The 26824-nt window shown below is 43.7% G+C and overlaps 1 protein-coding gene across 3 annotated transcripts; it reads right to left on the bottom strand.

The window, feature by feature from the left end:
* DNAI2 (dynein axonemal intermediate chain 2) lies at positions 1-26824 on the bottom strand. 3 transcript variants are annotated; one of them, XM_073680995.1, is made up of 14 exons: positions 26737-26824; positions 12669-12856; positions 9597-9758; positions 8280-8401; positions 7430-7572; positions 7234-7347; positions 4887-5026; positions 4431-4553; positions 3924-4147; positions 3284-3419; positions 2018-2164; positions 1450-1686; positions 296-334; positions 1-117 (listed from the first exon to the last, which is right to left on the bottom strand). In XM_073680995.1, exons 2-14 carry the CDS (start codon positions 12849-12851, stop codon positions 112-114), a joined length of 1776 nt encoding a protein of 591 aa, XP_073537096.1. In that variant the 5' UTR covers positions 12852-12856; positions 26737-26824; the 3' UTR covers positions 1-111. The 3 variants fall into 3 exon arrangements, with proteins under 3 accessions (XP_073537096.1, XP_073537094.1, XP_073537095.1); XM_073680993.1 differs by lacking the exon at positions 1-117 and having other exon boundaries at positions 278-334; XM_073680994.1 differs by lacking the exon at positions 1-117 and having other exon boundaries at positions 278-334; positions 26651-26752.

Raw genomic sequence — 26824 nt, 5'->3', positions numbered from 1 at the left:
TATTGCAATAAATTATTTATTCAAACATTGAAAATAGGAAAAAAAAGAGTAAAATAATAAACTCATATCATCGCAGTCTTCAATGGTTTGGCTGTGGCACCATAAGCGGGGTCAGGCCTGTAGAGAAGATAGCGAGAGGGTTTAATGTATGCACAGAGCACGTGGGGAAAGCACATCCCCTGCATTGTTACAGGGGTTGCCACTCAGCTTTTCCAGCATTTGCTATTCAGGAGCCTGGGAAAGCTGAGTCAGTGACCATATTGGCAGCTACATGGGATCAGTACACGGGACTGACCTGTGAGAGAATCTCCTTCTCCTCTGATACTTCCTTCTCCTGTGGAAGATATAAGCATGTGATTTAAAGAGATACAGTGACCGGTTACATGTCTGATGGGGCTGATAACAGAGACCAATAACTCTAGCAGCCTTCAAGCCTGGGGCATGCACATTAGAGCGATAGCTGAATACCATTCCAAAGCTTACTGCTATAGGGGAGTATTCTTTTTAGTGAGATTGATTGGCCATGTCTGCTCTGTCATATGTGCTGACGCTCTAGTAATGTCTGTAATAGCTGTCAAATTTCCTGGGTGCCGTGTCTTTAAATTATAATCCCATCTCGCCATCGCTGCATGCCTTTAATGCGGAAAATGTCCTGATGCCAGGTCTGGGGTCTCATGGTTCCGGTCTAATGTCTTTATTAAGGGGGTCTGTACTTGATGTCTCCTTCAGCTCCATAGAATGAATGGAGATTATGGGCGAATGTGTGACCACCAGTCTATCGAAACTTCTCATCGCTGTGCTGGGAGGAAGAAAGGGTGGGCCCCCCATTCCACCAATCCACGAAGTCTCAGTGGTTAGGACCCTCAGTGATCAGTCATTTATCACCGATCTGGTCTGTATTTTTTTAGGGAATCTGCTCTGGGCCTTGTATTTCTTTAATGGGTCTGTATTTAGTTTGGAGGTCTGGCTTGAGGGTCTCTATTAGTTTAACGGGCTATGAGGGATCTGTTTTTAACTAGGGGGTCTCATTGCATTTTTCTATTGGGTGTAGGATTTGTATAAGAGGGGTCTGGTCTGATGTTTTTATTTATTTAGGAGTCTGTATTTATTTTGAGGGTATGGTCTGGGGGGCTTTTTTGGTTTAAGGGGTCTCTTCTGGGGTTTATATTCATTTTGGGATCTGAGCTGGGGTCTGTATTTATTTAACAGCCTGGGGTCTGTTTTTGTTTAAGGGGTCTTGTCTCGGGTCTGTAGTAGTTTGAGGGGTCTGCATATATTTTGGGGGTACAATAAAGGGGTCAGATTTACTATTTGAGATTCAAATGCCTCCGGTTGGGGCGTGTCCTATATAAATTGGCGGGGCATACTGAGCAGACAGTTTCACTGCTGTTTGCCAGCAGACGGCGTTCTTTTACCCAAACGGAGCACAGAAACTCATGTGGACAATACCTGGTCCTCCTCCACTTCCTGTTTCTTCACTTCCTGTTCTCGCCACTTGCGCTCAGCCTTGATGATCTCAAAGAATTCCTTCTCGGCCTTGGAGATCAGTTCCTCCATGTTGTCCTCGGGTTTATCATCCTTGCTTTCCTCCTCTTTGCCCGGCTCGGCTTTGCTCCGTTCCTTCAGACGCATCTCTCGATGTCGTGCCTCCAGGATCTTCTCCCGTTTCGTCTCTCGCTCAAACATCTATGGCACCAGAAGGAAGGGCAGAGTGCTCCTTTAAGTCTTAAAAACAGGCACTTAACAAAACAAATGGATACTGCGGTTATTGTCTGCAATCACAGGTCTGGTGGCTACCACTGGAAACAGTCAGCAAGCTTGTCAACAGGCACCTCTAACAGCTCCGCATTGGGGGACAGTTAGCTTTCTCTACATTAGATAATTCTACAATTCCCAGAATGCAAATCACCAAAGCAAGTAATGAACGCTAGGAGATTTCAGCTCGGAGGCCTGCAGAATTGAGAATGCAGCTCTGGAGTATAAAATAAGCTGTAACCCAGGATATGACTGGACTTACCGCAGTGGCAATGTTCTTCTCATTTCTCTGTAAAGTGCACAGTCCGGGGGACAGCTCCAGCAGAGTTGTCAGGCCCATCTTAGAGCCACAAGCTACGAAGCGGCCATTATCTTGTAAGCGGAGGCTGTAGAGCGCCTCATCACACACCTGCGGGAGGAAGAAGCGTTCACAGCAGTGGACCGCCTGACCACAGAGACCCCGCTCATTCAACAGTCAGCGTTCCCACAACAGGTTTTGGTAGTAGTAATTGTAGTGATTAGCAGGGGTAGTATTAGTAGTAGTGATGGTGGTGGTAGTAGAAGTATAGTAGGGATAGTAGTACTAGCGATGGTAGTTGTATGGATAGTAGTAGTAATGGTAGTTGAAGTGGAGATTATCAGTAGTCTTGTTACTGGTAGTAGGGATCTTAGTAGTAGAAATAGCAATAGTGGTAGTACAAATAATAATAGAGGTACCAGTAGCGATAAGGATAAAAGCAGTGGTTATAGTAAAAGTAGTAGTAGAGATAGTAGTAGAGTTATCATAGATAGTACTAATGCTGAAGGTTGTAGAAGTAGTGAGAGTAGTAGTGGTAGTAATGGTACAGGTAATAGTTGTAGTAGTAGTGATCAGGTTTGGACTGGCCCACAGGAGAACAGGTAAATCCCCCGGTGGGCCCCCCATAAGCACAGTGCTTGACGAAGTACACAGTATCTTGTTTATTAGTCTATGGAAGCCTTGGCTGAAATGACATAAAACTGCTGCAGAAAAGCACATAGTATCCTAGTATTACATTTGCATGCCACTGAAGACTGGGCTCCCAGAATCAATGTTACTGGCGGGCCCTTGGTACCCAAGTATGACACTAGTAGTGATAATAGTACTGATAGTAGTAGTGGTGGTAATAGCACTGACAGTAGTAGTAATAGTGATAATAGTACTTTTCCTAGTACTAGTGGTAGTAGTAATGGCAATAGTACTGGTAGTGTTAGTAGAAGTAGTGATAATAGTACTGATAGTAGTAGTAGTAATTGTGGCAATAGTACTGGTGGCATCGGTAGTACTGATAGTAGTAGTGGTGGTAATAGCACTGGTAGTAGTAGTAATAGTGATAATTGTACTTTTCCTAGTACGAGTGGTAATAGTAATGCCAATAGTACTGGTAGCGTTAGTAGAAGTTGTGATAGTAGTAGTAGTAGGGGTCAGCCGACAGAAAAACTCAGTAGTTGGCGGCAAACGTTTGACAGTTCCCCATAAATACCCATATACCCAACACATAGACAGTACCTTCAGGCTCAGGGAGGGGTTGTTCTGCTTGAATAAATAGTCCCAAACATCCAAGGTCCCGTCCATCTTGGTGGTCAGGAACACAGATGGGCGTACTGGACTCCAGGCGGCATCTGTTAGGTAGCTGGAGTGATACCTGGAGTAGAAAGATATGCTGGGTATGTGCCATGTGGCTGTGGGCAATGTGGCATTTACTGTGAGACTTACTGGAAAAACTAGCTATTATGGTGACGCAGTGGCTATTCTTGTGGCATTGTGGCATTTTTTCAGGATATTCTTGCTTCTACTAGGGGTGATGTGGCTTGTACTAGGGGCACTATTGTAGGTACTGGGTGTACTGTGGCTTATTATTCGGGGCACTTTGGCTTCTACAAGGTGGATGTGGCTTCTACTTGGGCGCTGCTGTAGCAGCTGTTTTGGGACAATCTGTGGACCGCTATTATTCGACCTCTTCTTGATTGTTGGTTCCCTGACAGGAAGAGTGCCGTGGCTAGAGCTGGTACTGTCTGCAGTGGGTGAAGTTTACACTCTGCCTGTGACATGCACGCTGCTGCACCCTGCGCAGCCTGCTAGCTCTCCTGTGCCTTTCCTAATCCTGCTACCAAGGCAGAAATCTCAGCATCAAACCGTTTAGCTTTACTTAGTCCACATGATGGAGGACTCCCGAGAGTCCTCTGACCAGATCCGAGCTGTCCAGTCTCCAACTGTTAGGAAATTTTTTGGGAAAAATGGATTCCTCTGTACAGAGTAGATGGGACCATGATGACCGCTGTACGTGCACACAATCTTTTCAGCAGGGGTCTTTGCCTTCCGGTTACAGGATACCACCATGCCTTGTTCTGTCCCCACCATGAACTTGGTTGGCTATGATAAAAAGCAGAAAAAGCAAAACTAACAAACTGGCTTATTTCCAACCAATCACCTCGGCTCCTGGCTGCAGTGGGCGGAGTTTACATGTTGCCTGTGGCACGCTCGCGGCTGCACACTGCACGGCCTGCTTGCTCTCCTGTGACTTTTCCTAATTCTGCTCACAATTTGGATTGATCTACTGTATATGACCATGGCTTCTGACAGATGTGATCACCAATCTTTGTGATGCCTGGGCAAGATATCAATGGGCTTGTAGTTACCAGTTCTACACACTTACTATGGTGGGCTCAAACTCTAGGGAGATGCCACCTAAAGCCAAGTCAAGGTTCCCTTTCTTTGTGATGTCCAGGATCAGCTTTTCTGTTGGCTCGCTCATCTTCCGTATGTCCCACCATAAGACCTGTAGCCAAAATTCACCAAAAAGAATAAAAAAAAGTTATATTAATTTCTAGAAACAGTATTTTTTATGGCAATGCAATCACCTTAGACGAGGTTTTAAAGGAAGTGTTTGCGTATCATAACCCCTTCCATGTAGCAGGTCCACGTGGTCACAGAGTGAGGGAGAGGAACTGCTGTTATAACTTAGCACTGCTGTTATAACAGGGCAATGATACTACCAAGCTTAAAGGGAAGTTAGATTGAAGCCCAAGTTTGGAGAAAAATTATGCAAGGCCCCATCAGAAACTGAAACAAGATGGAAGCCAAGTCCAGAGGGTCATGATCTCCTGGTCACCTGTCCATCTGTGGAAGTTGAGAAACACTCCATGCCGGTTTTTGACTGAAGCCATATGACCTTGTACACGGGATCACGGTGGCTATGTTCAATGACAGACAGCTCCACCGGTTGCCCCCCTTTCCTCGTGTCCCAGTAAGCTGGAAGACAAGAGCAGGACACTATAGAGTTAAGAAAGAACACTTCTGCTGACTCAGTTTTCCACCCGATTGCCCCCAAAACTAGAGAGAGGAGAGGCAGTGACCCTAAGAAGACCCCAATTTTGACCTCCAGCTTTATAGCTTTATATTGTACTATATTATCAAGTGGAAACCATCAACAAGCATGTTTTTTTGCATATATATGTATACAGTACAGACCAAAAGTTTGGACACACCTTCTCATTTAAAGATTTTTCTGAATTTTTATGAGTATGAAAATTGTACATTCACACTGAAGGCATCAAAACTATGAATCAACACATGTGGAATTATATACTTAACAAAAAAGCGTGAAACAACTGAAAATATGTCTTATATTCTAGGTTCTTCAAAGTAGCCACCTTTTACTTTGATGACTGCTTTGCACACTCTTGGCATTCTCTTGATGAGCTTCAAGAGGTAGTCACCGGAAATGGTTTTCACTTCACAGGTGTGCCCTGTCAGGTTTAATAAGTGGGATTTCTTGCCTTATAAAATGGGGTTGGGACCATCAGTTGTGTTGTGCAGAAGTCTGGTGGATACATAACTGATAGTCCTACTGAATAGACTGTTAGAATTTGTATTATGGCAAGAAAAAAGCAGCTAAGTAAAGAAAAACGAGTGGCCATCATTACTTTAAGAAATGAAGTTCAATCAGTCTGAAAAATTGGGAAAACTTTGAAAGTGTCCCCAAGTGCAGTTGCAAAAACCATCAAGCGCTACAAAGAACCTGGCTCACATGAGGACCGCCCCTGGAAAGGAAGACCAAGAGTCACCTCTGCTTCTGAGGATAAGTTTATCCGAGTCACCAGCCTCAGAAATCGCAGGTTAACAGCAGCTCAGATTAGAGACCAGGTCAATGCCACATAGAGTTCTAGCAGCAGACACATCTCTTCAACATCTGTTAAGAGGAGACTTTGTGCAGCAGGCCTTCATGGTAAAATAGCTGCTAGGAAACCACTGCTAAGGACAGGCAACAAGCAGAAGAGACTTGTTTGGGCTAAAGAACACAAGGAATGGACATTAGACCAGTGGAAATCTGTGCTTTGGCCTGATGAGTCCAAATTTGACATCTTTGGTTCCAACCACCGTGTCTTTGTGCGACGCAGAAAAGGTGAACGGATGGACTCTACATGCCTGGTTCTCACCGTGAAGCATGGAGGAGGAGGTGTGATGGTACGGGGGTGCTTTGCTGGTGACACTGTTGGGGATTTATTCAAAATTGAAGGCATACTGAACCAGCATGGCTACCACAGCATCTTGCAGAGGCATGCTATTCCATCCGGTTTGCGTGTAGTTGGACCATCATTTATTTTTCAACAGGACAGTGACCCCAAACACACCTCCAGGCTGTGTAAGGGCTATTTGACCAAGAAGGAGAGTGATGGGGTGCTACGCCAGATGACCTGGCCTCCACAGTCACCAGACCTGAACCCAATCGAGATGGTTTGGGGTGAGCTGGACCGCAGAGTGAAGGCAAAAGGGCCAACAAGTGCTAAGCATCTCTGGGAACTCCTTCAAGATTGTTGGAAGACCATTTCCGGTGACTACCTCTTGAAGCTCATCAAGAGAATGCCAAGAGTGTGCAAAGCAGTCATCAAAGCAAAAGGTGTCTACTTTGAAGAACCTAGAATATAAGACATATTTTCAGTTGTTTCACACTTTTTTGTTAAGTATATAATTCCACATGTGTTAATTCATAGTTTTGATGCCTTCAGTGTGAATGTACAATTTTCAAAGTCATGAAAATACAGAAAAATCTTTAAATGAGAAGGTGTGTCCAAACTTTTGGTCTGTACTGTATATATGTATATATAATTTGGGGGTGTTAAAGCCTTTTTTAAGGAATTGTGAGTCACAGACAGAACCCAGTATGCAATCAAAGTACTAAATACACAATAACATCAGCAGTATCTATCCTGCTTGTCGATAGTTTCTACTTTTTCTCTACACTGTAAATTAGAAATGGAGTGCACTGGATGAATGTGAAATAAAGCAGCAATCGTGAGGTCAGGGACTTCCCACTGAAGACCTCAATCAGCTTCTCCCTAGTCTGAGCTGGCTGATAACAGGGAACAATTTATAGTCTGTCTATTGCTAATCTTCTTGCCACCACTAGAGGGCAGTAGTTACACGATCAGTTTATTTGCCGTCCCTATGATACGTACTGATCTGTCCATTGTAGCAGCCCCCGACTAGGATGTGGGAGTCCTTTGGGTTGTATTCCAGGCTGACCAGCGGGGACACGGGTTTCAGGGTCAGCTCCGGCTTGTTTGGATTCTCTGCATGATAGGGGGACATGAGCAGATATGAGGGTCGTATTCGGTTGGCATTACAGGTCTGTATGAATGAATCTTTCCTCACCGATGTCCCAGATATACGCGTCGTAGCTCATGTCTTTGGGGGCTCTCTGGAACTCCAGACAGGAATAAGCCACCGCCAGCTTCCTGCTGCCGTCAGGGTGCCAGGAGAGATGTGTGGCTGTACGCTTGATCTCATTGGGGTCTCTGTAGAAAGAACAGTCATATATATTTATGTATATGGACGATCTACAGCAGTGGTCTTAAACCTGCGACTACTACCCCCATCATGCTCTCACAGCTGCAGGCCGGGTATTGTAGTTTCACCACTGTTAAAGAGCGGCAGATCAATGATCAGAAAAAAACTCTCCAGCAGTAGAAAAAAACTGAAACAGCGCCGCCCCTGCCCACAGGTTGTATCTGGTATTGCAGCCCTGCTCCATTGAAGTGACCTGCAATACCAGACACGACCTGTAAACTGTCAGGGACAGTCTCAGAGGCAATTTTCTCTCGGTGATGTATCCGCTTCCCATTTACAAGTTGTGGGCTTTATCAGGTACCCTATTTCCTACGTGCTAAACATGACCCTGAATGGAGGGAAACGAGCCACTGAAATAATCTGGATCAGCACCCTCTCCACCTAATCTTATGGGGGGTGCTGGTTCTGGAAGAAGGACTCGAAGAAAGTCGCCACTTTTACTAAAACTACCTAAGCCCTTTAAATGGTCCAAAGATTCAGGTGCAAACCTATGTGCAACCTCTGAACCCATCCCATTGACCTGTAGGTGGACCTGGAAGGGCACCAAAGCACAACTTTTGAGGATGCCAGGCCTGATCAGAGTGGTCTGCAGCCCAATGGGTTAAGCCTTCCTTGCCCCAGCCCCCTCTACCTCGTCTATTAGCGAAGCTGCTACCTGAATACATTAATGGTCTTGGCAGAAGGCGCCTCGTCCATCCCTTCCAGCTCCTCCTCTTCTTCGAAGTACTCCTCGTAAATATTGATGGCGTTGTTCTGCTTGATGCAGTGCTCCATCACCTGGGATGACAAGATAACACCAGCCGAGCTGTAAATCAGGACCCGTGGCTCTCCATCCCACCGCTCCTCGTAACCACAGAGCCAGATGATTAGCGGTAGATGGATTTCTTGTTATGTCAGCTACAATAGTGTTTTCGGGAAACCTAAGAAGCTCCAACCTCACCTACTCCTTAAGTATCACTTTTATGGGACTATTTAAAGGAGCATTCCAGTTTACATGAACAGTTACATGGACCCCCACTGATCACTTGTGTCCTTCGTTCATTGTTGTCCGCAAGACCCCAGCCTTGAGAAGCTATCGCGCATGCCCATTAGTCAGTGCCATAGACTTTGTATGGAGCGGCACAGCGCTCTGGTACCCCCCCATGCTTCTTGCAGACTGGGCGGGGGGGTGAGCAAGTGACAAGGAAGGAGTCCAGTGGTGGGACCCCCACCAATCTAGAAAAATATCACATTATAGAAGCCAAAGCGCTTGTCCAAAATAGGTCCACCCCTATCGATATGTCATATTAGTGGGGTCACCGCTGTCACTTCATCGCCCAAACAACACAATTGTGAGGTGCCGGTGGGTTATCATGGCTGCCTGGAGCCCAATGAAGGACTTAATAGGGGAACGCTGACTTTAAGATAAACTGCAAGTCACCAAAGGGACTAAAAAAAAAGTGTTAAAATGAAAAAAAAAAAAAAAAAAAAAATAGTAAAAAATAAATAAATATACGATATATATGCTTAAAACAGAAAAAAAAGCTAAAGTATCAAAAAAATCTAGAATTAGTATTGCAACAATCCAAACTATTAAAATAATGAATTATTTATCCAGCATGGGACGTGGTATGAAAAAAACAAAATTCCGGAATTGTGGATTTTTGCTCCCCTAAAAGAAATAGTATAAAAGGTGACCAAAATGACATTAGTAAAAAAAAGTGAACATGAAAACAACAACAAAAAAAGATATCTTAAGGTTTTTTTAAGCTTGGAAAAGTAGAAAAACATAAAAAACTGTATGTGCAGTAATGTAAATGGCGGCATTACAAAATATGATTCATCCATCATAAAATAATAAAGTTATGGCTATTGGAAGGTGGAGGATGGAAAAAAAGAAAGTGAAAAAAACTAAAAGTGGCTGTGGCAGATGAGTCCTCACTAAAGGGGTTCTCCGGGAACAAAAAAAGAAATAACTGAAGGACCCCCTTACACTGCCCAGCTGAGTGATGGTGGTGACATAATGGTCGTCCTTCTCCACTTTCTTCCTGTAACGGGTGGTCTGTTCCATTTCTTGGGGGTTAATATCTTTCGGCCAGCCGCCCTCCACGTGGTTAACTCCTCGCGTCTCCATCTCAAACCTTTCTGTGTTCACCTATGGAGAAAGATGGAGAAAGATAGAGAAAGAAGGTCAGTCTGGTCTGTCTGGAGATCTTTACCAATATCCACCGTTTTTCTAAAGGCGAAGACGTCATATGTGCGACCACCCCCTCCATTCACTTCTATGAGAGTAGTAATGAGCATGTGCGACCACCCCCTCCACTCACTTCTATGAGAGTGGAAATGAGCAAGTGCGACCACCCCCTCCATTCACTTCTATAAGATTGGTAATGCGCATGTGCGACCACCCCCTCTATTCACTTCTATAAGAGTGGAAGAGTGGTAATGAGCATGTGCGACCACCCCCTCCATTCACTTCTATAAGATTGGTAATGCGCATGTGCGACCACCCCCTCCATTCACTTCTATAAGATTGGTAATGCGCATGTGCGACCACCCCCTCCATTCACTTCTATAAGATTAGTAATGCGCATGTGCGACCACCCCCTCCATTCACTTCTATGAGAGTGGTAATGAGCATGTGCGACCACCCCCCTCCATTCACTTCTAGTGGTAATGAGCATGCAAGACCACCCCTGCATTCACTTCTATGAGAGTGATAGTGTGCATACAGAACTGCTCCATTTACTTCAATAGGAGTGATAGTGCGCATGTGTGACCACTCCCTCTATTCACTTCTATAGGAGTGATAGTACACATGTGAGACCACCCCCTCCATTCACTTCTATAGGAGTGATAGTACACATGTGAGACCACCCCCTCCATTCACTTCTATAGGAGTGATAGTACACATGTGAGACCACCCCCTCCATTCACTTCTGTAGAAGTGATAGTACACATGTGAGACCACCCCCTCCATTCACTTCTGTAGAAATGATAGTACACATGTGAGACCACCCCCTCCATTCACTTCTGTAGGAGTGATAGTACACATGTGACACCACCCCTCCATTCACTTCTATAGGAGTGATAGTACACATGTGACACCACCCCTCCATTCACTTCTATTGGTGTGGTTGTGCACATACATGCTCACTATTCTCATGGAACTGAATGGAGGGATAGTCATAAATGCACATCACTGCTCCATTCAAGGGACATGGGACTCCCATTTTCAGAACCATTGGCACCCCAACTGACCATACATTTATCACCTATCCACGGGCAGCACGGTGGCTCAGTGGTTAGCGCTGCAGCCTTGCAGCGCTGGGGACCTTGTAGTCTTCAAATGTGCACAAGAGGGGGGCGACAAAAGTGAGGAGCGGGAGGGTGAAGCATGGGAGCAGATAAGTGTGGGTATATCAGGCATCATGGCTCACACTAATATGGCTGCCAACGGCCATCACATAGAGTCTGGCACTACTAAACTGACACCAAGGCTGGACCTATAACAAGGCCAAATGTATGGGGATTAGGGAACTACATAGGCATTGGGGATGGCAGTATTATATAGACACTATGGCTGGCATTAGTATATGGGCATTAAAGATAGTACTGTTATATAGTCCCTAGGTCCGACACCTTAACACAACCACTATAGCAGTATTATTATATGGGCACTATGGTTGGTACTATTATATTGACACTATGGCTGGCATTATTATATTAGCATTATATTGACCCTATTGTATGGGCATGAAAGAAAGTACTGGTATATAGTCCCTGGGACTGACACTATTGTATGGGCACTAGGGCTGAGATCTAAACACAACAACTATAGCAGTATTATTATATGGGCACTATGGTTGGTACTATTATATGGGCACTATGGTTGGTACTATTATATGGGCACTATAGCAGTATTATCATATGGGCACTATAGCGGTATTATTATATGGGCACTATAGCGGTATTATCATATGGGCACTATAGCGGTATTATCATATGGGCACTATAGCGGTATTATTATATGGGCACTATAGCGGTGTTATTATATGGGCACTATAGCGGTATTCTCATATGGGCATTATAGCGGTACTATTATATTAGCACTATAGCGGTATTATTATATGGGCACTATGGTTGGAACTATTATATAGGCACTTGGGAAAGCAATATTACAAGGGCACAATGGCTGGTACTGCAATATGGCACTATGGTTATCACTAAATCTGGTAATCACTATATGGGCACTTAGGATAGGAATATTATAAAGGCCCTAATGCTTCATTATTATATAGGCACTAGGGCTGGTACCAATAGCCAGAAACTAGCAGACAGTATATTATGGGAATTAGATCAGCCACTGGGCACTAATATATGGGCACTAAGGTTGGTCCTGTGACTTGGGTACTAGGGCTGTACTATCATATTGGCACTAATATATGGGATGTAGCATAGACATTAATATATGGGTATTCGGGGGTTGAAATCCTATATTGGCTGGTGCTGATATGTGGGCATTAGGGCTAGTAATATGTGGGCACTAGGGCTGATTGTATATTATCAGCATTAGGATGGCATTAATAATGGGCACTACTATTTTGGAAATAGAGTGATCATATTACATAGGAGTTTATGGTATCACTATTATTTGGGGGCTTTGGGCTGACACTTTGCTATGGGCACTGATACTATTATATGGGCACCGTGTTGGGAATATTATAGGGTCGCTTTGTCTGGTACTAATATGTCTGAGACTTGGATGCTGCCACCAGATTGTGACTGATGATGATGGTTATGCCCCGTGCGCCATTTTGATTAATTTTGTACAATTTTTTTTTATGGCGACTCCTAAGCTCATGCGTCCCATGGCCCCAATGATGACTCTGCCGTCCGGAGGACTCCCTTAGGTAGGTTCTCTGATGTGTAGTAAATGTATGAATGTCTTGCACACTCTGGACGGATGGACAGACGTATCACACATCAGCAGTGACATCTACTGGCTAATAGGAGTATGACACTAGATAAATCAGAAACGATCAGTCCCGCTCCTACATGTTACCTCGTGCTCGGACATGTCGTGGGCGCACTGGATGCCCATGTCACATGGGTTCCTCTCTATGAAGTTCAGAGCCTGTGAGGGGTCGGGCAGTATATCCACGTGCAGTTCTGCTGGGCGATCCGAAAAATTGCATTGTCGGCCAAATTCGCTGCGTTTCCGCGTGTAGACGTATACGATCTCCATGATGCCTGGAAGGGAGGAAAGAAGATATACACCCCGACCGATCAGACATGGATGACCTGTCCTAAGGATGGGTCATCAATGATAAAGCCGTGGACAACATCTTTAAAATTTGCAGTCATTGTAGAGATATTAACAGTTTTCTTCTCGTTGCTTTGGAGACCGACCACCACTGCTGACTAGCGAGTAAGCACAGCGCTGAAGCAGGCCGAGATTAGGAGGTAATGGCGCGCTCCGGCAATCCTGGCCAGCTCCAAAACAGTGCTCACAAGCTCAATAGAAAAGAGTGTGCTAGCACGGCACATGTTTTACTTTCTAGCAGTGGTCGGTCACCAAGGAAACGAGCTGTAAACAAAAGAAAAGTGTTCATATGTCAAGAATGACTGATAATTAAGCAGGAAATGGCAAAATTGCTTGTATCCAATAATACCCATCTATGAAGATGGGAATAACCCCTTCAATGCTGCACCTATACCGTGCACCTGCGGCCAAGTCTTAGAAAGATGGGAGATCCCCCCAATTCGGTAAGACCCACTTAAGGTATAAAATCTGGGTCCACACAGCATGTTCAGGAGCTGTACCTGCTCCATGTGCCGGCTGTGTTGTACAGGCAGATCCGATCGCAGCACTTTAACCTCTCAGATGCAGTTGTCAATCAGGACAGCAGCATTTAAAAGATTGGAAACGGGGGAGGTGTCCCTTCCGATTTCCATTGGTCCTCTTGCAACATGATTGCCGGGTGCCGATGCTGTATCATAGCAAGTGGGAGGTGTACTGAAAGACCCCATGTCTGCCATGTTTGTACGCCCATGGCTGGATTTCATAGGAGACGGATATTTTACAGTGACCAAGTGATCGCAGGTTCAAGTCACCAATAAATAATTACAAAAAATAAAAAAATGTAAAATATATTAAATAATAAAACCATATATACAGTCCCGCTGCGTGAAAAACGACATATACAGCACCGCCACATAAAAACCACATATACAGCACCGCCACATAAAAACCACATATACAGCACCGCCACATAAAAAACACATATACAGCACCGCCGCATGAAAAACCACATATACAGCACCGCCACATAAAAACCACATATACAGCACCACCACATAAAAACCACATATACAGCACCGCCACATAAAAAACACATATACAGCATCGCCACATAAAAACCACATATACAGCACCGCCACATAAAAACCACATATACAGCACCGCCACATAAAAACCACATATACAGCATCGCCACATAAAAACCACATATACAGCATCGCCACATAAAAACCACATATACAGCACCGCCGCATAAAAAACACATATACAGCACCGCCGCATGAAAAACCACATATACAGCACCGCCACATAAAAACCACATATACAGCACCACCACATAAAAACCACATATACAGCACCGCCACATAAAAACCACATATACAGCATCGCCACATAAAAACCACATATACAGCATCGCCACATAAAAACCACATATACAGCACCGCTGCATAAAAACCACATATACAGCATCGCCACATAAAAACCACATATACAGCACCGCCACATAAAAACCACATATACAGCACCGCCACATAAAAACCACATATACAGCATCGCCACATAAAAACCACATATACAGCATCGCCACATAAAAACCACATATACAGCACCGCCACATAAAAACCACATATACAGCACCGCCACATAAAAACCACATATACAGCATCGCCACATAAAAACCACATATACAGCACCGCTGCATAAAAACCACATATACAGCACCGCCGCATGAAAAACCACATATACAGCACCGCCACATAAAAACCACATATACAGCACCACCACATAAAAACCACATATACAGCATCGTCGTGTGAAAAACCACATATACAGTACCGCCACATGAAAACCACATATACAGCACCGCTGCATAAAAACCACATATACAGCACCGCCACATAAAAACCACATATACAGCACCGCCACATAAAAACCACATATACAGCATCGTCGTGTGAAAAACCACATATACAGTACCGCCACATGAAAACCACATATACAGCACCGCTGCATAAAAACCACATATACAGCATCGTCGTGTGAAAAAACACATGTACAGTACCGCCACATGAAAACCACATATACAGCACTGCCATGTATAAAACCACATATACAGTACCGCCACATGAAAAACACATATACATCACTGCCATGTATAAAACCACATATACAGCACCGCCACATGAAAACCACATATACAGCACCGCCACATAAAAACCACATATACAGCACCGCCACATAAAAACCACATATACAGCATCGTCGTGTGAAAAAACGCATATACAGTACCGCCACATGAAAACCACATATACAGCACTGCCATGTATAAAACCACATATACAGCACCGCCACATGAAAACCCACATATACAGCACCGCCACATAAAAACCACATATACAGCATCGTCGTGTGAAAAACCACATATACAGTACCGCCACATGAAAACCACATATACAGCACCGCTGCATAAAAACCACATATACAGCACCGCCACATAAAAACCACATATACAGCACCGCCACATAAAAAACACATATACAGCATCGTCGTGTGAAAAACCACATATACAGCACCACCACATATACAGCATCGTCGTGTGAAAAACCACATATACAGTACCGCCACATGAAAACCACATATACAGCACCGCTGCATAAAAACCACATATACAGCATCGTCGTGTGAAAAACCACATATACAGTACCGCCACATGAAAACCACATATACAGCACCGCTGCATAAAAACCACATATACAGCACCGCCACATAAAAACCACATATACAGCACCGCCACATAAAAACCACATATACAGCATCGTCGTGTGAAAAACCACATATACAGTACCGCCACATGAAAACCACATATACATCACTGCCATGTATAAAACCACATATACAGCACCGCCACATGAAAACCACATATACAGCACCGCCACATAAAAACCACATATACAGCACCGCCGCATGAAAAACCACATATACAGCACCGCCACATAAAAACCACATATACAGCACCGCCACATGAAAAACCACATATACAGCACCACCACATAAAAACCACATATACAGCACCGCCGCATGAAAAACCACATATACAGCACCACCACATAAAAACACATATACAGCACCGCCGCATGAAAAACCACATATACAGCACCGCCACATGAAAAACCACATATACAGCACCACCACATAAAAACACATATACAGCACCGCCGCATAAAAAACCACATATACAGCACCGCCACATGAAAAACCACATATACAGCACCACCACATAAAAACACATATACAGCACCGCCGCATGAAAAACCACATATACAGTACCGCCACATAAAAACCACATATACAGCACCGCCGCATGAAAAACCATATATACAGCACCGCCACATAAAAAACCACATATACAGCACCGCCACATAAAAACCACATATACAGCACCGCCGCATGAAAAAACACATATACAGCACCACCACATAAAAACCACATATACAGCACCGCCACATAAAAAACCACATATACAGCACCACCACATAAAAACCACATATACAGCACCGCCACATAAAAAACACATATACAGCACCACCACATAAAAACCACATATACAGCACCGCCGCATGAAAAAACACATATACAGCACCACCACATAAAAACCACATATACAGCACCACCACATAAAAACCACATATACAGCACCGCCGCATAAAAACCACATATACAGCACCGCCGCATGAAAAAACACATATACAGCACTGCCACATAAAAACCACATATACACCACCACCACATAAAAACCACATATACAGCACAGCCGCATGAAAAACCACATATACAGCACCACCACATAAAAACCACATATACAGCACCACCACATAAAAACCACATATACAGCACCGCCACATATAAACCACATATACAGCACCGCCGCATGAAAAACCACATATACAGCACCGCCACATAAAAACCACATATACAGCACCGCCACATAAAAACCACATATACAGCACCGCCACATAAAAACCACATATACAGCACCGCCACATGAAAAACCACATATACAGCACCGCCACATAAAAAACACATATACAGCACCGCCACATAAAAACCACATATACAGCACCGCCACATGAAAAACCACATATACAGCACCGCCACATAAAAAACACATATACAGCACCGCCACATAAAAACCACATATACAGCACCGCCACATAAAAACCACATATACAGCACCGCCACATAAAAACCACATATACAGCACCGCCACATAAAAACCACATATACAGCACCGCCACATAAAAACCACATATACAGCACTGCCACATAAAAACCACATATACAGCACCGCCACATGAAAAACCACATATACAGCACCGCCACATGAAAAACCACATATACAGCACCGCCACATAAAAAACACATATACAGCACCGCCACATAAAAACCACATATACAGCACCGCCACATGAAAAACCACATATACAGCACCGCCACATAAAAAACACATATACAGCACCGCCACATAAAAACCACATATACAGCATCGTCGTGTGAAAAACCACATATACAGCACCACCACATGAAAAACCACATATACAGCATCGTCGTGTGAAAAACCACATATACAGTACCGCCACATGAAAACCACATATACAGCACCGCTGCATAAAAACCACATATACAGCACCGCCACATAAAAACCACATATACAGCACCGCCACATAAAAACCACATATACAGCATCGTCGTGTGAAAAACCACATATACAGCACCACCACATATACAGCATCGTCGTGTGAAAAACCACATATACAGTACCGCCACATGAAAACCACATATACAGCACCGCTGCATAAAAACCACATATACAGCATCGTCGTGTGAAAAACCACATATACAGTACCGCCACATGAAAACCACATATACAGCACCGCTGCATAAAAACCACATATACAGCACCGCCACATAAAAACCACATATACAGCATCGTCATGTGAAAAACCACATATACAGTACCGCCACATGAAAACCACATATACAGCACCGCTGCATAAAAACCACATATACAGCATCGTCGTGTGAAAAAACACATGTACAGTACCGCCACATGAAAACCACATATACAGCACTGCCATGTATAAAACCACATATACAGTACCGCCACATGAAAACCACATATACATCACTGCCATGTATAAAACCACATATACAGCACCGCCACATGAAAACCACATATACAGCACCGCCACATAAAAACCACATATACAGCATCGTCGTGTGAAAAAACACATATACAGCACCGCCACATAAAAACCACATATACAGCACCGCCGCATGAAAAACCACATATACAGCACCGCCACATAAAAACCACATATACAGCACCGCCACATAAAAACCACATATACAGCACTGCCACATAAAAACCACATATACAGCACCACCACATAAAAACCACATATACAGCACAGCCGCATGAAAAACCACATATACAGCACCACCACATAAAAACCACATATACAGCACCACCACATAAAAACCACATATACAGCACCACCACATAAAAACCACATATACAGCACCGCCGCATGAAAAACCACATATACAGCACCGCCACATAAAAACCACATATACAGCACCGCCGCATGAAAAACCACATATACAGTACCGCCACATAATAAACACATATACAGCACCACCACATAAAAACCACATATACAGCACCGCCGCATGAAAAACCACATATACAGCACCGCCACATAAAAACCACATATACAGCACTGCCGCATAAAAACCACATATACAGCACCGCCGCATGAAAAACCACATATACAGCACCGCCACATGAAAAACCACATATACAGCACCGCCACATAAAAACCACATATACAGCACCACCACATAAAAACCACATATACAGCACCGCCGCATGAAAAACCACATATACAGCACCGCCACATAAAAACCACATATACAGCACCGCCACATGAAAAACCACAAATACAGCACCACCACATAAAAACACATATACAGCACCGCCGCATGAAAAACCACATATACAGTACCGCCACATAAAAACCACATATACAGCACCGCCGCATGAAAAACCACATATACAGCATCGCCACATAAAAAACCACATATACAGCACCGCCACATTAAAACCACATATACAGCACCGCCGCATGAAAAACCACATATACAGCACCACCACATAAAAACCACATATACAGCACCGCCGCATGAAAAAACACATATACAGCACCACCACATAAAAACCACATATACAGCACCGCCGCATGAAAAAACACATATACAGCACTGCCACATAAAAACCACATATACAGCACCACCACATAAAAACCACATATACAGCACAGCCGCATGAAAAACCACATATACAGCACCACCACATAAAAAACACATATACAGCACCACCACATAAAAACCACATATACAGCACCACCACATAAAAACCACATATACAGCACCACCACATAAAAACCACATATACAGCACCGCCGCATGAAAAACCACATATACAGCACCGCCACATAAAAACCACATATACAGCACCACCACATAAAAACCACATATACAGCACCACCACATAAAAACCACATATACAGCACCGCCGCATGAAAAACCACATATACAGCACCGCCGCATGAAAAACCACATATACAGTACCGCCACATAAAAAACACATATACAGCACCACCACATAAAAACCACATATACAGCACCGCCGCATGAAAAACCACATATACAGCACCGCCACATAAAAACCACATATACAGCACTGCCGCATAAAAACCACATATACAGCACCGCCACATAAAAACCACATATACAGTACCGCCACATGAAAACCACATATACAGCACCGCTGCATAAAAACCACATATACAGCACCGCCACATAAAAAAACACATATACAGCACCACCACATAAAAACCACATATACAGCACCGCCGCATGAAAAACCACATATACAGCACCGCCGCATGAAAAACCACATATACAGCACCGCCACATAAAAACCACATATACAGCACCGCCACATAAAAACCACATATACAGCACCGCCACATAAAAACCACATATACAGCACCACCACATAAAAACCACATATACAGCACCGCCACATAAAACCACATATACAGCACCACCACATAAAAACCACATATACTGCACCGCCACATGAAAACCACATATACAGCACCGCCGCATGAAAACCAGATATACAGCACCGCCACATAAAAACCACATATACAGCACCACCACATAAAAACCACATATACAGCACCGCCACATAAAAACCACATATACAGCACCGCCACATAAAAACCACATATACAGCACCGCCGCATGAAAAACCACATATACAGCACCGCCACATAAAAACCACATATACAGCACTGCCGCATAAAAACCACATATACAGCACCGCCACATAAAAAAACACATATACAGCACCACCACATAAAAACCACATATACAGCACCACCACATAAAAACCACATATACAGCACCGCCGCATGAAAAACCACATATACAGCACCACCACATATACAGCACCGCCACATAAAAACCACATATACAGCACCGCCACATAAAAACCACATATACAGCACCGCCACATAAAAACCACATATACAGCACCGCCACATAAAAACCACATATACAGCACCGCCACATAAAAACCACATATACAGCACCACCACATAAAAACCACATATACAGCACCGCCACATGAAAAACCACATATGCAGCACCGCCACATAAAAACCACATATACAGCACCGCCACATGAAAAACCACATATACAGCACCACCACATAAAAACACATATACAGCACCGCCGCATGAAAAACCACATATACAGCACCACCACATAAAAACCACATATACAGCACCGCCGCATGAAAAACCACATATACAGCACCGCCACATAAAAAAACACATATACAGCACCGCCGCATGAAAAACCACATATACAGCACCGCCACATAAAAAAACACATATACAGCACCGCCGCATGAAAAACCACATATACAGCACCACCACATAAAAACCACATATACAGCACTGCCGCATAAAAACCACATATACAGCACCGCCACATAAAAAAACACATATACAGCACCACCACATAAAAACCACATATACAGCACCGCCGCATGAAAAACCACATATACAGCACCGCCGCATGAAAAACCACATATACAGCACCGCCACATAAAAACCACATATACAGCACCACCACATAAAAACCACATATACAGCACCGCCACATAAAAAAACACATATACAGCACCGCCACATGAAAAACCACATATACAGCACCGCCACATGAAAAACCACATATACAGCACCACCACATAAAAACCACATATACAGCACCACCACATAAAAACCACATATACAGCACCGCCACATAAAAAAACACATATACAGCACCGCCGCATGAAAAACCACATATACAGCACCACCACATAAAAACCACATATACAGCACCGCCACATAAAAACCACATATACAGCACCGCCGCATGAAAAACCACATATACAGCACCACCACATAAAAACCACATATACAGCACTGCCGCATAAAAACCACATATACAGCACCGCCGCATGAAAAATCACATATACAGCACCGCCGCATGAAAACCACATATACAGCACCACCACATAAAAACCACATATACAGCACCACCACATAAAAACCACATATACAGCACCGCCACATAAAAACCACATATACAGCACCACCACATAAAAACCACATATACAGCACCACCACATAAAAACCACATATACAGCACCGCCACATAAAAACCACATATACAGCACCGCCACATAAAAAACCACATATACAGCACCGCCACATAAAAACCACATATACAGCACCGCCACATAAAAACCACATATACAGCACCGCCGCATAAAAACCACATATACAGCACCGCCGCATGAAAAACCACATATACAGCACCACCACATAAAAACCACATATACAGCACCACCACATAAAAACCACATATACAGCACCGCCACATAAAAACCACATATACAGCACCGCCGCATGAAAAACCACATATACAGCACCGCCACATAAAAACCACATATACAGCACCGCCGCATGAAAAACCACATATACAGCACCGCCACATAAAAAACACATATACAGCACCGCCACATAAAAAACCACATATACAGCACCACCACATAAAAACCACATATACAGCACCGCCACATAAAAACCACATATACAGCACCGCCACATAAAAAACCACATATACAGCACCACCACATAAAAACCACATATACAGCACCGCCACATAAAAACCACATATACAGCACCGCCGCATGAAAAACCACATATACAGCACCGCCCGCATGAAAAACCACATATACAGCACCGCCGCATGAAAAACCACATATACAGCACCACCACATAAAAACCACATATACAGCACCACCACATAAAAACCACATATACAGCACCGCCACATAAAAACCACATATACAGCACCGCCACATAAAAACCACATATACAGCACCACCACATAAGAACCACATATACAGCACCACCACATAAAAACCACATATACAGCACCACCACATAAAAACCACATATACAGCACCGCCACATAAAAACCACATATACAGCACCGCCACATAAAAACCACATATACAGCACCGCCGCATAAAAACCACATATACAGCACCGCCGCATAAAAACCACATATACAGCACCGCCATATAAAAACCACATATACAGCACCGCCGCATAAAAACCACATATACAGCACCGCCACATAAAAACCACATATACAGCACCGCCACATAAAAACCACATATACAGCACCGCCACATAAAAACACATATACAGCACCACCACATAAGAACCACATATACAGCACCACCACATAAAAACCACATATACAGCACCGCCACATAAAAACCACATATACAGCACCGCCGCATGAAAAACCACATATACAGCACCGCCACATAAAAACCACATATACAGCACCACCACATAAAAACCACATATACAGCACCGCCACATAAAAAACACATATACAGCACCACCACATAAAAACCACATATACAGCACCGCCACATAAAAACCACATATACAGCACCGCCGCATGAAAAACCACATATACAGCACCGCCGCATGAAAAACCACATATACAGCACCGCCGCATGAAAAACACATATACAGCACCACCACATAAAAACCACATATACAGCACCACCACATAAAAACCACATATACAGCACCGCCACATAAAAACCACATATACAGCACCGCCACATAAAAACCACATATACAGCACCGCCACATAAAAACCACATATACAGCACCGCCGCATAAAAACCACATATACAGCACCGCCATATAAAAACCACATATACAGCACCGCCACATAAAAACCACATATACAGCACCGCCACATAAAAACACATATACAGCACCACCACATAAGAACCACATATACAGCACCACCACATAAAAACCACATATACAGCACCGCCACATAAAAACCACATATACAGCACCGCCGCATGAAAAACCACATATACAGCACCACCACATAAAAACCACATATACAGCACCGCCACATAAAAACCACATATACAGCACCGCCGCATGAAAAACCACATATACAGCACCGCCGCATGAAAAACCACATATACAGCACCGCCGCATGAAAAACACATATACAGCACCACCACATAAAAACCACATATACAGCACCACCACATAAAAACCACATATACAGCACCGCCACATAAAAACCACATATACAGCACCGCCACATAAAAACCACATATACAGCACCGCCACATAAAAACCACATATACAGCACCGCCGCATAAAAACCACATATACAGCACCGCCACATAAAAACCACATATACAGCACCGCCGCATAAAAACCACATATACAGCACCGCCACATAAAAACCACATATACAGCACCGCCACATAAAAACCACATATACAGCACCGCCACATAAAAACACATATACAGCACCACCACATAAGAACCACATATACAGCACCACCACATAAAAACCACATATACAGCACCGCCACATAAAAACCACATATACAGCACCGCCGCATGAAAAACCACATATACAGCACCGCCACATAAAAACCACATATACAGCACCACCACATAAAAACCACATATACAGCACCGCCACATAAAAAACACATATACAGCACCACCACATAAAAACCACATATACAGCACCGCCACATAAAAACCACATATACAGCACCGCCGCATGAAAAACCACATATACAGCACCGCCGCATGACAAACCACATATACAGCACCGCCGCATGAAAAACACATATACAGCACCACCACATAAAAACCACATATACAGCACCACCACATAAAAACCACATATACAGCATCGTCGCATAAAAACCACATATACAGCACCGCCACATAAAAAACACATATACAGCACCACCACATAAAAACCACATATACAGCACCGCCACATAAAAACCACATATACAGCACCGCCGCATGAAAAACCACATATACAGCACCGCCACATAAAAACCACATATACAGCATCGCCACATAAAAAACACATATACAGCACCACCACATAAAAACCACATATACAGCACCGCCACATGAAAAACCACATATACAGCACCACCACATAAAAACCACATATACAGCATCGCCACATAAAAAACACATATACAGCACCGCCGCATAAAAACCACATATACAGCACCACCACATAAAAACCACATATACAGCACCGCCGCATGAAAAACCACATATACAGCACCGCCGCATGAAAAACACATATACAGCACCACCACATAAAAACCACATATACAGCACCACCACATAAAAACCACATATACAGCATCGTCGCATAAAAACCACATATACAGCACCGCCACATAAAAAACACATATACAGCACCACCACATAAAAACCACATATACAGCACCGCCACATAAAAACCACATATACAGCACCGCCGCATGAAAAACCACATATACAGCACCGCCACATAAAAACCACATATACAGCATCGCCACATAAAAAACACATATACAGCACCACCACATAAAAACCACATATACAGCACCGCCACATGAAAAACCACATATACAGCACCACCACATAAAAACCACATATACAGCATCGCCACATAAAAAACACATATACAGCACCGCCGCATAAAAACCACATATACAGCACCACCACATAAAAACCACATATACAGCACCGCCACATGAAAAACCACATATACAGCACCGCCACATAAAAACCACATATACAGCATCGCCACATAAAAACCACATATACAGCACCGCCACATAAAAACCACATATACAGCACCGCCACATAAAAACCACATATACAGCACCACCACATAAAAACCACATATACAGCACCGCCACATAAAAACCACATATACAGCATCGCCACATAAAAACCACATATACAGCACCGCCACATAAAAACCACATATACAGCACCGCCACATAAAAACCACATATACAGCACCGCCACATGAAAAACCACATATACAGCATCGCCACATAAAAACCACATATACAGCACCGCCACATAAAAACCACATATACAGCACCGCCACATAAAAACCACATATACAGCACCACCACATAAAAACCACATATACAGCACCGCCACATAAAAACCACATATACAGCATCGCCACATAAAAACCACATATACAGCATCGCCACATAAAAACCACATATACAGCACCGCCACATAAAAACCACATATACAGCACCGCCACATGAAAAACCACATATACAGCACCGCCACATAAAAACCACATATACAGCATCGCCACATAAAAACCACATATACAGCACCGCCACATGAAAAACCACATATACAGCACCACCACATAAAAACCACATATACAGCACCGCCACATAAAAACCACATATACAGCACCGCCACATAAAAACCACATATACAGCATCGCCACATAAAAACCACATATACAGCACCGCCACATAAAAACCACATATACAGCATCGCCACATAAAAACCACATATACAGCATCGCCACATAAAAACCACATATACAGCACCGCCACATAAAAACCACATATACAGCACCGCCACATGAAAAACCACATATACAGCACCGCCACATGAAAAACCACATATACAGCACCGCCACATAAAAACCACATATACAGCACCGCCACATGAAAAACCACATATACAGCACCGCCACATAAAAACCACATATACAGCACCACCACATGAAAAACCACATATACAGCACCGCCACATGAAAAACACATATACATGGTAACGATAAAATCTACAGCCAGTACTGAAAAGACCCCACAAGCCCTGATAGGGAAGAGGAGATGGAAAAATTGAAAGTGAAGAGGGGCCCACTTGGTGCACAAGGCCCCTGGTAAACCTGGAGGGAGCCCCCTTCCAGCCATCTAATGACTAAAATCACAGCAGATGGGATCTGCACAGGCGCCGATCATGTGATAGCCGGGTCCGGCAGTGACCATGTGCACGTTGTGATTATTTCCTAGGTGCCCCTGTCACCTTTCTGCCCATAAAGCATGACCCTCCTAACACAATAAGTAAACAGAGGCTAAGAACTACATGTACCAGTAAAAAGGGCTTGCTGGGACTTATAGTTCGACCATGCAAAACGCTTATACTACCTGCTATAGGCAATTAGAGGTTCTGACCAGAGAAATCAGCAGCTAATTACATAAATGAGTCATTAATATCCCGCAATCTCCATTACCTCCGCTCTGCTAGGTATTTTGTTCCCAAGGCGACCTACTAGCACAGTTGTTTACGGTCTCCTAGCAACGCAAACGCCGGAATTACAT

Source organism: Phyllobates terribilis, unplaced genomic scaffold (genome assembly GCF_046119375.1).
Source record: "Phyllobates terribilis strain yellow unplaced genomic scaffold, ASM4611937v1 Scaffold_5__5_contigs__length_657084704, whole genome shotgun sequence".
Classification (NCBI taxonomy): Eukaryota; Metazoa; Chordata; class Amphibia; order Anura; family Dendrobatidae; genus Phyllobates; species Phyllobates terribilis.
The sequence above is the reverse complement of the archived record's forward strand: the minus strand, read 5'-3'. Positions and strand labels throughout refer to the sequence as shown.